This window comes from Podarcis raffonei, chromosome 9, assembly GCF_027172205.1.
Source record: "Podarcis raffonei isolate rPodRaf1 chromosome 9, rPodRaf1.pri, whole genome shotgun sequence".
NCBI lineage: Eukaryota > Metazoa > Chordata > Lepidosauria > Squamata > Lacertidae > Podarcis > Podarcis raffonei.
The window spans coordinates 25,616,617-25,632,864 of record NC_070610.1 but is presented as its reverse complement, the minus strand read 5'-3'; the positions used below and the strand labels follow the sequence as shown (position 1 = coordinate 25,632,864).

At 40.2% G+C, this 16,248-nt stretch overlaps 1 protein-coding gene across 6 annotated transcripts in view; it reads right to left on the bottom strand.

Annotated features, from left to right (window-relative positions):
• PDS5A (PDS5 cohesin associated factor A) overlaps positions 1-16,248 on the bottom strand; it is a 53,504-nt gene that overhangs the window by 12,377 nt on the left and 24,879 nt on the right. For all 6 annotated transcript variants that reach the window (XM_053402021.1, XM_053402018.1, XM_053402019.1 and 3 more), the window contains exons 13-26: positions 13,587-13,700; positions 12,199-12,280; positions 11,155-11,203; positions 10,926-11,065; positions 9,787-9,902; positions 9,282-9,387; positions 8,360-8,520; positions 7,357-7,480; positions 4,729-4,887; positions 4,492-4,560; positions 2,854-2,990; positions 1,748-1,871; positions 1,119-1,323; positions 717-831 (exon numbers count right to left, since the gene is read on the bottom strand). In XM_053402021.1, coding sequence (XP_053257996.1) covers positions 717-831; positions 1,119-1,323; positions 1,748-1,871; positions 2,854-2,990; positions 4,492-4,560; positions 4,729-4,887; positions 7,357-7,480; positions 8,360-8,520; positions 9,282-9,387; positions 9,787-9,902; positions 10,926-11,065; positions 11,155-11,203; positions 12,199-12,280; positions 13,587-13,700 — 1,701 coding nt within the window. The remainder of the gene's footprint in view (positions 1-716; positions 832-1,118; positions 1,324-1,747; positions 1,872-2,853; positions 2,991-4,491; positions 4,561-4,728; positions 4,888-7,356; positions 7,481-8,359; positions 8,521-9,281; positions 9,388-9,786; positions 9,903-10,925; positions 11,066-11,154; positions 11,204-12,198; positions 12,281-13,586; positions 13,701-16,248) is intronic.

The following is a 16,248-nucleotide window of genomic DNA, read 5'->3' as shown; positions in this document are numbered from 1 at the left end:
GGGAGAAGCTGGGAGAAGGAATGCGGGGGGGGGGGGTTTGAAGCTTTGGAAAATATGACCTGGAAGCTTAGTAAGTAGAATCCTCTCAAATTTGCAGAGCCTGGTAATTTGAAAACCAACCTCCCCTGCCCCCAAATTAACAACCATGATTACCCAAAAAGGGTAGCCATCATGGAAACCAGTCTCCATGCAGCAACAACAGTGTGCTCAAGCCTGCTGTCGCATAATTTTTCAGATGCTAAGACTTTCTTCAGAATGCATTGAGGACACATGACGCGGTTCTATCTACTGTGGAAAAAAGGCAGGTCTGGTCCAGTAAGCTGCCTGCCTGGCAGACTGCCTTTGAATACCTAAACAACATTCTGAGCAACTTAGAGGAGTAGAATATATGAATTTAACAAAATGCACTGTGTGAACAAAAGCCACCAAAATGAATGTTTTTTTGTTTTTTTAAATTCTTTTTATTAAGTTCTTTTTTTAAAAATGAATGTTTTTACGAGTTCCTGAGGAAATCCTAAATTTGTGTTGTGAACTGCCCTATGATCTTCGGATGAAGAGTGATATATAAATTTAACAAATAGCAACAATTGTGAAGTTTACAGTAAAAAATGGGCATTGTTCTCTTTGTTAGAACTGCGAAATGAAAGTTTGGGGGCTATATCTATCCAACATCTAAATTAGCATTTTTCAAATATCCAATAGAGAATGACACATACTCTTTGATATCACGAAGCTGATCAACATCTTGAGGTTTTGTAAAATCTGGATCATGGGCCAGCAAGTGAATCATGTATGGTACCACATATTCAGGCAGCAGGGATAGCAGCTTTTCTGGAATAACATAATATAAACATGTTCTAAGCATAATGTAAAGACACATAGCCAACACCAGAGATTTTTCTAATTTTCTATTATGCAAGTAAGCAATATAGCTGTAACACATTTTACAAAAATATTGTGAAGCTAATTCAATTGTGTGATTATTGGAAGATTTAAGGAATGACCTCTCAGAGCATATATGAACACAACTACTATATTCTTCAACCACAACCAAAAAAACAGAATTTGAAATAAAAATGCCACAAGATACAATTTTACTTGCAAGCAAATTTACTAACCATTGGCCATGGGGTTCTGTTTAATGTACTCTCGCCGTATACTTATATTTTTAAGTAAGCACTGTCTTGCATGCGCTCTCCTTTCTTTTACGGGGTCTTTGGCACACAATGCAAATATTGCCATGTACTCCAATGGGAGCAGTAATTTTACCAGTGCTTTATGCAGCTTCTGAGCAAATATCTGCCTCACCTGGTAACATTCATCCTGCAAGAGAGGAAAAGAATAGGACAAGTGCAACTTAGCAAACCATATGGGTGTCAACAGAAACAATTCTGTGAAACAGTAAAATATGCTTGCAGTATCTGCAAAGTTTAAGGCAGAGCTTTCCAAACTTTTCACGTTGGTGACACACTTTTTAGACATGCTTCATTTCACAACACAGTAATTCAGTTTTACTAGCAAACTGGAGGTTAAATTAACCCCTTTCCAGTCCCGGGAGAAGTGCAGAGAGCGTTCACATGACACACTGCAGCCGACACACTAATGTGTCATGACACACATTCTGGAAAGCTCTGGTTTAAGGAAAGAAAGACAGGTCATCTTAGACTAAACAGTAGCTTTATGATAGGGAATGTGCCCTACCTTAATTAATTGTTCCTCTCACAGCTCTTCAAAGACAATTACTTACGTTAATGACCAATGCACAGAGTTGGAATTGCTCTGGGGTAATAATTTCGTGGTAACAGGGCTCCTGTGCAAGCTTCATTATGGCACTGCCAGCAGCCAGACGTAGACGGGACATATCAGATTTGCTGCATACAAGAGAAGACAATCATCCCTGTCTCTCAGAAGACAACCTTGTGTCTAAAGATGCATACGCAGTATGAAACTTCTAGAATTTCATGGAAATGTCATAACTTCTAGCTGAGTAACTAACTTCCTGGTCACCATGCTGTGAACATTACCATGTAAATTTTACGCACACTGCAACGTAAATGAGAAAACTCATCCCAAAACACACTGTGAGCTGTAGCTGCCCACAAAAATAAGTATACAAATAAAGGACCTACCCATGTGATGCTGACACAAAACCCCTGCACAAACACTATGCAATAGAACCAAAGATCATTACCCCCCAGCTCTCTCTCTTCCCCCAACTGCACAATGCATAGGACAAGTGACTCATCCAGAATGTAAACGAAATGTGAAAAAATACTCCATGAATTTAAAATGGAAACACTATATGTACGTTTATTTGTCTGTCTGGAACACTAGAAAATGTTAAAAACAAACAAACAAACAAAATAAATGTTTTGTGTCCTCTCTTTCAGATCTAATAAGGGAAAGAACAATTGGTCTTAACTGAAGAGTAGATTTATAAGGTGGACGATGAAGACACTGCAACCCTCCCTGCTGTAGTCTGCAGTTGTGCTAATTTCAGACTACAGCCAAGGCTTTATTTAAGGGTTCCCTTTGTTCCTCTGTTTAAGGAGTTACATTATTTATTTTGGGGGCATGTCATCAGCCAGGGGGAGGTAGGCAGGTATGTTCAGATTTCTTTTCTAGGTATGTACATTGATTATTGCTGCTTGGCGAGTCTGAAAAACTAATTTAAGCCTGCCTACCACAATTCTGTGCTCCTGCCTCCATCACGTGATGAGGGAATTACCCAATCCAGTGGCTTCATCATCCACCGCAATAAATTCTATATACACAGTTCTTGCTTCTAAGCAACTTGATGGATCGGGACATAAATATCAACTGTTATCAGTGAAAATTTGGGGGAAGTCTTACCTAATTCTCTTCTGTTCTGTCAAGTCTCCTTCACTGACCAACATAGCTGATAGTAACCGGAGTGTTGAATTTGCAGATTTTGACTGGTTATTCTTCATACCCAAAAGCCAACGTACTAGAAGTTTAATTGCTTGAACCTATTAGCAGATAAAATCAAGTCATTGATACTTCTAACAGCATTACTAAGTATATTTTAGTTCACCGCCTACGATCTGAGAGCCTCCTCTATTGAAATATAACGACTGAAAATTGTATTCACATTCAATTTCAGAATAGAAAAAACCTGTGTGAATTTCATGTTAAACAAGGGTCACCAACCTTTCTGGACCAGTGGGCCCATTTCTAATTTTGAGAAAACACTCTGGGTGCCAGTCACAAAACAGCTGCCGTTAAGTCAGAACACAACACAGCTGCTATGGCATAAAACAAAATTCGAGAGAGTATGGTCACTGCTACTTCCCTCATCCCACTCTGACAAGCTCATGCTTGCCGGGGGATGTCAGCTATGTCTTCCTGGTTCTGACTCTGGAGGTGACACAATATTTTCCACACACATAGACAATGATCCTGTTGCTGACTAGTAACAGCAGGGAGCCTGAGTATCAGGGGGAAAATACAAGGTGGCTACACCACTCATTTATTCTTTCAAACTCAGCATACACACCTACAGACCACAGGAACACATGCATCTCTGCCAAGCGCATCTCCCTCTCTCTTTCTCAGACCACAACATACAAACAAACCACAGATGAATATATCCCTCCCTCTCACACATGCACACCACAAATATCTAAGGCTACACATAAACCCATCCCTTCCCTCCCTCCCACATCTCACCCCCCCAGCCAAGTGCATCTCTCTCAATCACACATGCACAGCATACTTGAGCACCCACACATTCAGAAATGCCCCACCAAGGGTGAAGGAAGCACTTGCAATTTTTAAAAATCCCTCCCGACCCCATACACAAGGGTCCCTAACTTGGTGCCCAATGGCACTGGGTTGGTGATTCCTGTGCCAAGACATAACACAAAAACCGGATTGGAAAAAAGGAAGATTAATACTTTTGCAACATGCTTCTCACATTTTCTTTCAATTTGCTTTATCATATATTTGAATGTATGTATTCATGTACTGTAGAAACAACTGAAAAAATGTGAACTTGTTACTTAAGACAGGTAATTCCATTTTTAAGACCGTAAAGCCTTCTAACTTCAGTTTTAGGAGATGGTTGTCTAGATTCTAAGCATTTATTCATTTACTTACCTTGTTCCATTTTCATTTACATAACATAAAAGTAACAATAAGAAATTTTTAAAAAGCTATTTCATTATAAGGCAAGAAGCAAATATCACATCATTTCACATGTATTAGCTGAACAGAGATTAAGTAGGCATTTGTAACAAATTAATTACACCAACTTCGAAGAGCATTTAATGAAACAAACCTTTATCAGCAAATAAAGAGCAACGTACTTGTACGACCAGACATACAGAAACTGAATTTCTTTGAAGGCCGATACGTTACAAAGGCCAAGCTATACTGTTTATGTTTATATTGACAAATAGATTTAATACTGTTGTACATTTTTGTGAGAAATTGCTATGCCTTACAGTTAAAGGTAAGAAACTAATGTACCTTTGCTAGGACTTCTGGAGAAACCTCTTCATCTGGGGACCACAATTTCCCATTTTTCTCACCTGTAGACTGCAAAGATTTATGCATGATTGATAGCAATTTTTTTAAATGCACAAAAGAATTTAAAAAAGAATTTTAATATATTTTGCCTTCATCTTGCAAGCTCATATAGCACCAGATATTTACGTAACATTCTTCATTCTTACCATAAAGCCATTATATCGCTCTGAGCCTTACCCTGTCATTCATCAGGAGATCTTTTACAATGAAATTTGCAACTACGGATTTCATTGGTGATGCAAACTGGTCTGGTGCCAACATGGAAATGTGACCCAAAGAAACTAATGGTGTTATAAGTTGCTCTGGAACATCAGCATTCAAACTTCTACTTAGAGGCTGGAGGAGGAGAGAGAAGAATTATTGCACATTAACGTACTTCCAAAAAAAAAATACTAACCTGTATAGTTCTGTTACAAATATATATCTCAAGAAGACCCAAAATGCAGTACAGGCTCAGTTTCTTACTCAATTTAATATACTGGTATGAACCAATATATTAAAAATCAAATACCTTAAGCACTCTACACCAAGAGAGCAACTTGTTCCCTACATCCATCTTATTTTCAGAAGCGCTTTATGCTACACCATCTGCAATTGGGTAGAAGAGTTCATATCCAATGAGCTCCTTGGAGGAAGGGTATGATAAAGACATGGGATATGGTCCAATGTAATAGAAGTGGGCATTTGCTCATACCATGGGGCTTCTCCTTCGTCTGTCCCCCCCATCTCAAAATCTGCTCTGGAATATTGAGGGAACCTCTGGAACAGATTGGAGGGTGCAGGGGGCTTCAGGGGGAGATTAAAGAAACTGTAAGTACAGTTGCACAAGCAGGCACACATCACTCGAGGTAAGCGAACAGTTTGGGAAGGCTCAATTCACATTCCATTTTGCATCTTACTTTTGCCCCTTGGGCATAAGTGTGGAGTTGGAGGTTAATCAGAGCAGTGTGTCATAAATATATATGCCGAGTTCCACTGTGACCTCTCAAGGAAGACATTGTATTACAGTGAATTGTAGCTTTTCTTGCCCATTTAAAATGGGTGCAGGGGTCAAGCTGGGAGTCATGTTGCAAATGGAGAATTATATGTTAACATACATACCAAGTTGTGTTATGGTTCCTCAGTGCCCAGTATCAAATTATAGGGCTTGAACATCTTTCCTGCATCCTTTGGGAATGGTTATGGGGGCAACATTGCATTATAACATCTAGAGCTGTGTCCAGAACATGCACATTAAACTTCATTAAACCAAAGACTTTGCTTGCTTGGCAAGCAGCTAAGTACAGTGGTACCTCGGGATGCAAACGGGATCTGTTCCAGAGCCCCATTTGCATCGCGACCGGAATGCAAGACGCAATGGCGCGTGCACGGGTTGCGTTTTGCCGCTTCCGCGCATGACGTCATTTTGAGTGTCTGCACATGCGTGAGTGGCAAAACCCGGAACTAACGTGCTCCGTTACTTCTGGGTTGCCACGGAGCGCAACTCGAACGCACTCAACCTGAAGCACATTCAACTCGAGGTATGATTGTACACAATTTGTTTACTTCCTGTTAAAAACCTAAAACTAAACCAAGTGCAGTACTGAAACTGAGGAATGGGTCTGGCATGGTCTATTCCTACTTTGTCTTCAATACAAAATAGTCAAATTCATGAGTAAAGGTGTAAGTAGATAAACTGAACTTTCTAGAATTCATAATGTCAGAATGGCTTGATATTCAAACAGGAAAAGACATTTGAATCAGTTTTGAGTATAAAGTCTTGCTGGATATGACAAATTCGGGGAGGATACGGCTATTGATGGCTACTAGTCATGAAGGCTAAGTTCTGCTTTTGCTGTTGGAGGCAGTATGGTAATATCTATCTATCTATCATCTATCTATCTATCTATCTATCTATCTATCTATCTATCTATCTACCAGGCTAGAAATCGCAAGTGAGGAGATCACTAGTGCGCTCAGATCCTGCTTATGGGCTTCTCACAGGGATCTGATTGATCCCTGTGACAACAGAGTGATGGACTATATGAGCCTTGGGCTGATCTTATGTTGTAAAGTTCTTTCTATCACCAGGTGTCAAAAGGGCATGCTGGAATGAAGAACTCTTCCATTCCATCAAGACACTATAGAGGTGAGGAATAATGGCAGCTTGAAGTGTTGTTGCAACTTGAATTGTACCTGAAGAACTTACCAAGTGAAACCACCACTTGTCAAGCGATGTTTATCAGCTATCAATTACGTGCCTTTAACTGACTATATTATATGCAGGCTTATTTAAAAAGAAACAAAGTGCAGTCAACATTCCTGCTACAGTAAAACACCAGAACAAAAATAGTTTCAATCCATTGACAAATGTGCCCTTAACTTTCAGTCCTTCAGTCAATCATATAAAGCATTAGTTAATTTTCTAATACTTCTAATGGAAGTAAAATATTGCTAACTACTAGTGGACCCTGATCACTTCTTGAAGTGTTATACAGTGGTACCTCGGGTTACATACACTTCAGGTTACATACCCTTCAGGTTACAGACTCCGCTAACCCAGAAATAGTTCTTCAGGTTAAGAACTTTGCTTCAGGATGAGAACAGGAATTGTGCTCTGGCGGTGCGGCGGCCCCATTAGCTAAAGTGGTGCTTCAGGTTAAGAACAGTTTCACGTTAAGAATGGACCTCCGGAATGAATTAAGTACTTAACCCGAGGTACCACTGTATATTCCTTGAAAACCCTGGGTTGTTATAATAATTTCAAAAGGTCTGATAATTGTGATTCCACCCTTTCATGGCTTTTAAGAAGTCAGACAAACCTACCTCAAAAATCTGTGCAAGCTGAACTTCTTTATTTGAAAATATGGCATGTATACAGTGGACAGCTTGTTTTGCTTGGTGAGGTGTTCCTCTCTTTGCTTTCTGATGCAAAATAGGAATAAGGGTTCTGTACAGAGTTAGCACAAAAAAAAATTATACCAAAAATAAATTCCTGTAATGTTTGCAGGAAGTCAGTGCAAGATTTTTTTGGAACATAGAGAACCACCATATAAAATTAAATTAAGAGCACACATTCTTAGGTGGAAAGGTAGTTCAAATGCATTGGTCATTGACAACCCCCACCATCACCCACATGAAATGGGATGCTAGATTAAAAGAGATCCAAGCATGGCTCTTTTATGGTCTTAAGACATACATGAGCACCAAGGTTCACCGCTCTTCCCAACCCGGCAAAAAATCTAACTACAAATCAAGGCAGTGGTTTTCAACCAGTGTGCCGTGACACCCTGGGGTGCCTTGAATGATGGTCAGGGGTGTCATGGGCAACACTGGCCTCTGCCCCTTTTTCTTTCCCTCCCTCCCTCCTCTGGTGCCCTCTCAGCTTGCTTAAAGCCAAAGCCCTGGCTATAAGCTCTGCAGGTAAATGGTACCTCTGGAAGACATCTCTTTTGGGGCAGGATGGGCAGCTCAGAGACCAGGGGTGGCCGCAGTGGCTGCCCAGAGGACTCCCAAGGAGAGAGGAGGCTGAGGGAACACTCCACAAGGAGGATGTTCAAAACCGGGTGAGAGGCTGCCATTTCTGCAGGCAAGGGGTGACATAACTGGGCTCCTGAGCCCCAGATGGGTGCCGCAGAAAGAATGCAGTTGGTCAAGGGAGCCGTGGACTCAAAAAGGTTGAAAACCTCTGAATTATAAGGGATGCAATAGTAATGGGCAATGAGGTTATACGTATTTGCACCAGCAAGAAAAAGATTGTCTAGTATCAAAAAGCTGAAAGATAAGACAGTACCAAATGCATTTATGGTATTTGAAGAAATGCACTCACGATCGTATCTGGGGCAGATCAGTTTCTATTTTGTGCCCAGTGTTTCTGAATATCTGAATGGCTGCCTCTGCTACTTTATCATCTTCCATCCTGAGGCACTGCAGGAGAGATTCATACGTCTCTGCAGAGTGGAACGAGGTAGGATGCGTGAAAGACAGAACCTATGGACACATATCAAAACAAATTAGAAAAACATATTCATGAATGAATCCTGAATATCTGGGAGTGGGGCAGAGTATAAATCTAAATATAGATTCATTTCCCTTTGTGCTTGCCTCAAAGGAAGGGGTGGGAAACACTAAGATTATATTGTGGAAGTCCCAATTCTTGACTTTCAGAGTTTATTATTTTTAATAACTTTTTTGTATTAGCTTTTCAAATTTTACAAATTCTTTTAAACCACCATCAGAATAAATCTCTCATATCGATTGACTTCCCATCCACACTTCCATGGTGTTCTTTTCTTACCTTATAAAGCTGCTATACTGCTTATATTTTACTCATTATATTTTGTCTAATTTTGTGTTGTGCCACAGCCACCTTGACATCCATGAGAACTGTTCAGTGCCCCCAGGGCATTTTGTCCCTCAAGCCCACAGCACTTTCTCAAAATTTGAACTGTGACCACTCATCCAAAAAAAGGCTGGCAACCCCGATCTAATCCTTCTACACACAATGCAATTTATTGTGCTAATACCTAGGACAACATACATCTAAAATTCACTGCATTATTGCAATGTACAAAGAGATTAAAAGGGATTGTAGCTGGCCCATTCCATAGGTTTCTTCAAGTGAATGTCAGCATTTGAAGAAAGGTTTTAAATGTCAAGAAGCAGCACTGACTCTTCCAAAGAATACTGAAATGGACTGCAGTGTAGTGAATTTAGAAGTATTACTAAACAAGTAATTTTACAGACAGTACCTTGAGAAGTTCAAGCCCTGAACGAATAGCTGTATCGGGGCTTACACCCTCCTCTTCATCATCAGCTGTCCCTTCTATCGATTTATTCATCAGCTTTACTAATGCGCTAAGAAAAAAAATTGGGGGGGGGGGGAGCTTAAATGTACACTTACAGCTTACATATTATACACACATTCAATCTACTATTTCTTTGTAAAAAAAAAGGAGACATCTATGTAACCAAGTCAGTCTAATATTCCAGTTTTCTTCTGAATATTGCTTATTTTCACAATAATCTAGATTATTGAAATATTCTTATTTCAATAAAATTTTCAACATACCTTCACCTTTGTTCAATATTCCATTTTATTTTTAAAAGCAAATCTTATTTTTTATTAATTGGTTTAAACTCATTCCTAACTACTTTTAAGTGTATAAATCAGATTTCAAAAGAAACTCATATTAGCAACAGTAAAGAGATGCCTTGCAAAAACACTAAGATGGGACAGCTGTCGGTCAAGCTTACCTGATGGCTTCTGAGTCAATGTGTACAGGGGCAATTCTTTCCAAAAGAAATTTTACCATCTCCAGGAAAGGATTGGTTGGCTGTTTAGGATTAGCAAGTTTCCGTGCAATCTCCCTCTGAATAAAATAAAAGGATTAAGTTATGACAATTTGTACAAGCAATACTCTGAATGAGTCAAACAAACAAACAAAAACAAAAGCCACACAAGCTCCATAGCTCAAATACTGCTAAACAGAGCTAAATTTATTCTAGCCTTAATTAAATGTGTGAACTAGGTACAACCTTCAAGCATGAATGACTAATTTTTTTGTGGGGGTTTCCCACCCCCCACTAATGGCTGGAAGAAGGGGCAAAAGTTATATTAAAGTATCACCCTTTTTGGACTATCTCTCAGCTTTCAGAACTTGGGAGAGAATGTCAGTGAATCCTCTGCTCCGGTGGTGTGGTGATCATTGACAGGTCAGCCCAAATTAAAGTTACCTGTCCTCCATAAATTTCCTGTCCACAGCAAGACAGCAAGATTTTATCATGGTGGTTGACCTGGTGTGTTACTGAGACACGAGTGACTGAGCTGGGCAGATCACCTTTATTTTAACTGTGCCACACCGGGGTATGCAGTGAAGCAGCAGCAGACAGATAAAAGTACCATACTTTTCCGTGTATAAGATTAGGTTTTCTTATTTTAAAATAAGGTTAAAAATATGGGGGCATCTTATACGTGGATAGTGCATATGCCCATTTTCTAAATTTGGGGTCCCCAAAAGTAGGGGGTGTCTTATACATGGAAAAATACGGTACTTTCTTCTCACCAGAATAGGGGCCTTCTTAGGAGTGGAGGAAAAGCAAAGTGTGCACTTATTTAAACTATTGCTTATTTTAAACAACAGTTTAATATTTTGTGTGAACCAAGCCAGTAAAACTTGCTTGTGGGTAAACATTTAGGAGTACCCAGGCATGTGTATATACACTTCCTAAGGATTTTCCATTATCAGGAGCATCCCTGACTTCTTGGCTCATCTTTCTGACCCTTCCTACCATGTCAAAGCCCCATATTTTTATTGTGGTATTCCTGTTCAGAAATGCATAAAAGAAACATAGCCTATCTATACTGGAAACAATAGTAAAAACCTGGTTCTTACCACACAGACATCTGCTTGCTTACAGGAGCAGGTAGGACTGATTAATAGTTCAAGCTGAGAACGAAGCTTCTCATCATCACCAAGAACCTGATTGAACTTTTTCACAAAGTCTTGTGCCTTCCCAGGATCAGGAAGATTTTCTATAGAATTGAAATTCAAAAAGGTAGTTTATAGTAGCAGCTTTAGTTGTACTGAAAAAAACAATGTAATACTCATCTACAGATCTTACTTGCTATGGTCATCAGCTTTCCAAACATAGCAGCACTGTTTGCTTCTGACTGAAAAGAGAAGTTCAGAATGAACATTTATACAGAAAGTTTTGTATACCAGAGTTGCTTCTACTGTTGCAGAATCTCTCTTCTCTCCCCTCACCCCACTTTGGTATATTGGTTCACGATTACAAATACACGATCATCAAATAAAATAATACACAAATATTAGCGTTTTGCTATCCCATAAAAGCCAATTTCCAACAACAAAGCAGTCCTAACCTAAAAGCAGGCAGCAGTAGAATTTGATGGAGCAGCATAATCACCACTACATCCACAGCCCTACCAGTCACACTGGCCAAGGCTGGCATTCAGAGTGGGCACAAATTGGACTGAATGCTGTCAAGTGGCTACAGTGAAACTGAATTGGGATCCAGTGAGTCCTAGGCCTGCTCAACCTCTCTCTCTCTCTCTCCCCCGTTTTGGGCTTTCTGTGGACTACCATAGGTAGGAATCATGCCAATGACAGCAATGGGAAGATCTACACCAGAGGAGTGGTGCCAGCACCATAGTTTTGGTCTGCGCAGAAGAACACATTTGCTCTATCCCACTGCCCCCAAGCCAGCAGATCAGGAGTTTGGATTGCAGTGTAAATTACCAAAAAGAGATACTTTTGTCTTTTCCTCAAAAAACCCAAAGGAAAATGCTAAATATTATTTAGTAATGTATTATTCTGATTTAGTCTATTAAATGTTGCTTCTAGTTTGTTCTTTCAGGAACATTAGAAAATTTTAATGCAAGAAGTCACTGATTGTAAAGGATTGACAACAAATATTTCTGAGCAAGAGTGGATTCCTTGCTTTAAAGTTCCATTAAGATACTGATTACTAAGTTCTGAACTAAGAAAAAGGCAGTATTAGAATTTGAAATTAAAAAGGGGGGGGGAAAGAATTTGAAATTAAGTTTAAAACCATCATTTAATATATTAATTCTAAAATATATGCAGATGTGTTACAAAGCATTAAATGTAAAATGAGGCAATTAAGTTATTGTGAAAACCGTACAGTGGGTTGCTTGTGCAAATCTAGTAACTCCCGCACGTGACTCCTAAGCATGTTCTGGCATTTCCACATTTCATTCAGTGCCCTAAGCATAAAAGAAATGACAAATGTGTTAAAATCTGAAAAACCAGTGTGATTCTAAAAATACAACATTGAGTCCCAAGCTGACTGTTCTTCTATCACATTATCTCGTTGGCCCAATATCCTGCTCTCAATAACTTCTCCAGCAACAAGGCTGAACATATATTATGTGTATATGAAGATCTAGATGCCTTCCCACCTTTCAGTTGGTTTTTAATCAGTGTGTGCCTGCACATGCATGCACACAGGCACACACACACAAAATTCACTGAGCTCTTTATTCAACTAGTAATTTCAAATTACCATGTCTTAAAATCCAAATACAGAAGCTAACCTTGAATAAAATACAACTATTGACAAGATACTAGGAGTGAACATTGGCTCTGTGCATACTATGAACTATGAGGAAAACTCAGGGAAGGTCCTCATGTTTCTGAGTCGGCTTATGCTGTTAAAAATATATCATGAGGTGGAACAGGAACTCCCTAAGCTTTTGTGTGTTCTGTGGCCTTGAAAGTCCAAAAATGTACAATCATGTATCTTTCCTTCCTTCCTTCCTTCCTTCCTTCCTTCCTTCCTTCCTTCCTTCCTTCTTTCTTTCTTTCTTTCTTTCTTTCTTTCTTTCTTTCTTTCTGACAAACAAACTCAAGCAGACTGGAGTACTGTCTAAGTATTAAGAGGAAGGGTGGTGGTGGAGGAAAATGGGATAAATCTTCATTTTGTTGGCTAGGAGGACAACCCCCCCCCCCCGTCTAGACTAGGGATTTATGCTATTTTTCTACTACCCTCTTCCCTATGATTTCCACTGTATCTACCCCGTATCAGTCAAGTCTGCCCTTTTTCTTTGTTCTAAAAAAATAATAAGCAAGCTACAGGAGCTTTCTGTGCATGATCGGGACAGGCTTAATCCACTCTGAAAGACCTGCTATGCTTGCAAATTTCATCCTCTTCTAAGAATAGAAATTAAAGTTAAAGTTATGTTATAATCCCACATAATGGGGAGGGGGACCGATTAAATTCTGTCCTGAATAATGAGTTCAATTGCAAAGACACAGGCAGCACCTGAAACAGATAGGGCTGCTTCCCAAAGCAACAGCTATTGATACGAATTGAATCTTATGGCCAGTGTACACTCCTAGTAGACACCCAGTTCAGCAAATTGCTTAAACAAGTTTGCTCATCTTAACAGGTAAACTAATACGTAGTATTCTGAACAGTGAGGCATTTTGTTTTTGAACCTCTTACATATTGTGTGTTTAAAGCAACTGCTAAAGAGCACTGAGAACTTCCCTGTGTAGAAGGATACTCACTTAACAGCATTTGGATCTAAGCTAGCATACAAATAATATAAGCACTTCATCCGCTCTTCTGTTTCCAAGTTATGTGGAACAAGATACTGAGCAAAGATTTTCTCCACCAATAATCTGCAAAGGAAAATAAGTTGACAGATTTTGTATTTTCCAAAATACTCATACTTTCAAATTATGCGCATAAGCCTTTGTATACCAGGACATCATCCTCTCATTTCCACATTATCTGCTATCCCAAAACAAGCAGGTTTGGGTGGATCTCCCCTGGCAGTTCCTCCAAAAACCTCTGTCAAGAGCTGGGGGAGCCTGCTGAATGGGGAGGGGCTGTCCACCAAAAACTGGGTGGAGTCACTTTCCGTAAGTATGAGCTCATGTTTTCAGCAGCCCCTCTCTCCCACCATGATACAGCTCACTCTTTGATAAGAGTGAGGCCCTTGCAACCCTCAAGCAAGGATTTTCAGCAGATTGACTGGTGGAGGAGGGGGAAAGATAGTCACCTTCTGGCAACCCCCTTCTACCAACACTTCTCAGGATCTAAACCAAAGAAACTATTGCATCTGCTTGAAAGACTGTAGAATACCCCTTAAAGGTATACCCCTTAAAGGGACCCCTGACCATTAGGTCCAGTCATGACAGACTCTGAGGTTGCGGCGCTCATCTCGCTTTATTGGCCGAGGGAGCCGGCGTACAGCTTCCAGGTCATGTGGCCAGCATGACTAAGCCGCTTCTGGCGAACCAGAGCATCACACGGAAACACCGTTTACCTTCCCTACTTGCACTTTGACGTGCTTTCGAACTGCTAGGTTGGCAGGTGCAGGGACCGAGCAACGGGAGCTCACCCCGTCGCGGGGATTCGAACCGCTGACCTTCTGATTGGCAAGTCCTAGGTTCTGTGGTTTAACCCACAGCGCCACCCGCGTCCCTTAGAATACCCCTTACTATTATTAATTATAATATTAATATCACTAATGGGAATTAGTGTTTAATTAAGGTAAAGGAATTAACTAGCCCCTGTAGTTCATCTGGAGAAAACAAATACACTTCTCTCATCTAATGGCAAATTCAACAGTGAAATGCCCTGAAAACATCTTTAAAAAGGACCAAGTAAAGAAGGCACACACTTTTCCTTTATGAAAATACAGAATCAGCAGAAATTACCAAGAGACTAAAATTCCATTTTCAAAAAGGAATCTTACGACAATGTATCACAAACATGCATTAGGGAAGAATGCTACTGTATCTAACCTTCGTTACATATATTTAAGCACCAGGCAAAAACATTCTTCTTCTCCCAGGCCTTTGGCTATTTAAACAATCTTATGGCCTTTTAAACTTTAGGGGAGGGTGGTGTTTGTGTGTGCTGCTATGTTATGTAATTTTGTGTTTTGATATTGTAAACTGCCCTGTGATCCTCAGATGAAGGGCAGTATAGAAATTTAATAAATAAATAAATAACACCACCACCACCCCGATTATATAATTGTTTGTATACAAAATTAATCTATGCTGCATAGGAACGCCTGCACCAGGGTGTTTCTTGCAGCACGCTAGTATTTTGCAGCTCTCCCTTTGGAAACCATTTAGAACAATTATATTCTGTTGTTCTATCAAGATCCTGAAGATGGCCATCAGAAGAAAAACATACAACAGATGTGAAACACAATGGTTCATTTCAGACATCAATAATCCCTGCTTGCACAGTTTAATGACTGTGGCATGCCTTAATGTCTGAACTGGACGAAATGGAGGGAGAAATGTAACAGGGAGAAATGTAAAGTATTGCACTTGGGCAAAAAAAATGAGAGGCACAAATACAAGATGGGTGACACCTGGCTTGAGAGCACTACATGTGAAAAGGATCTAGGAGTCTTGGTTGACCACAAACTTGACATGAGCCAACAGTGTGACGCGGCAGCTAAAAAAGCCAATGCAATTCTGGGCTGCATCAATAGGAGTATCGCATCTAGATCAAGGGAAGTAATAGTGCCACTGTATTCTGCTCTGGTCAGACCTCACCTGGAGTACTGTGTCCAGTTCTGGGCACCACAGTTCAAGAAGGACATTGACAAACTGGAACGTGTCCAGAGGAGGGCAACCAAAATGGTCAAAGGCCTGGAAACGATGCCTTATGAGGAACGGCTAAGGGAGCTGGGCATGTTTAGCCTGGAGAAGAGGAGGTTAAGGGGTGATATGATAGCCATGTTCAAATATATAAAAGGATGTCACATAGAGGAGGGAGAAAGGTTGTTTTCTGCTGCTCCAGAGAAGCGGACACGGAGCAATGGATCCAAACTACAAGAAAGAAGATTCCACCTAAACATTAGGAAGAACTTCCTGACAGTAAGAGCTGTTCGACAGTGGAATTTGCTGCCAAGGAGTGTGGTGGAGTCTCCTTCTTTGGAGGTCTTTAAGCAGAGGCTTGACAACCATATGTCAGGAGTGCTCTGATGGTGTTTCCTGCTTGGCAGGGGGTTGGACTCGATGGCCCTTGTGGTCTCTTCCAACTCTATGATTCTATGATTCTATGATTCTATTTGGCACTAACCAGAGATTATCACCAAACTGGTTTTGATCCATGGTTCTGAAGCAACTCATGGTTAGTGATGACCAGTTTGCTCAATTCAAGTATCCTGGCAAATTACCATCATCTCAAATCACAGAA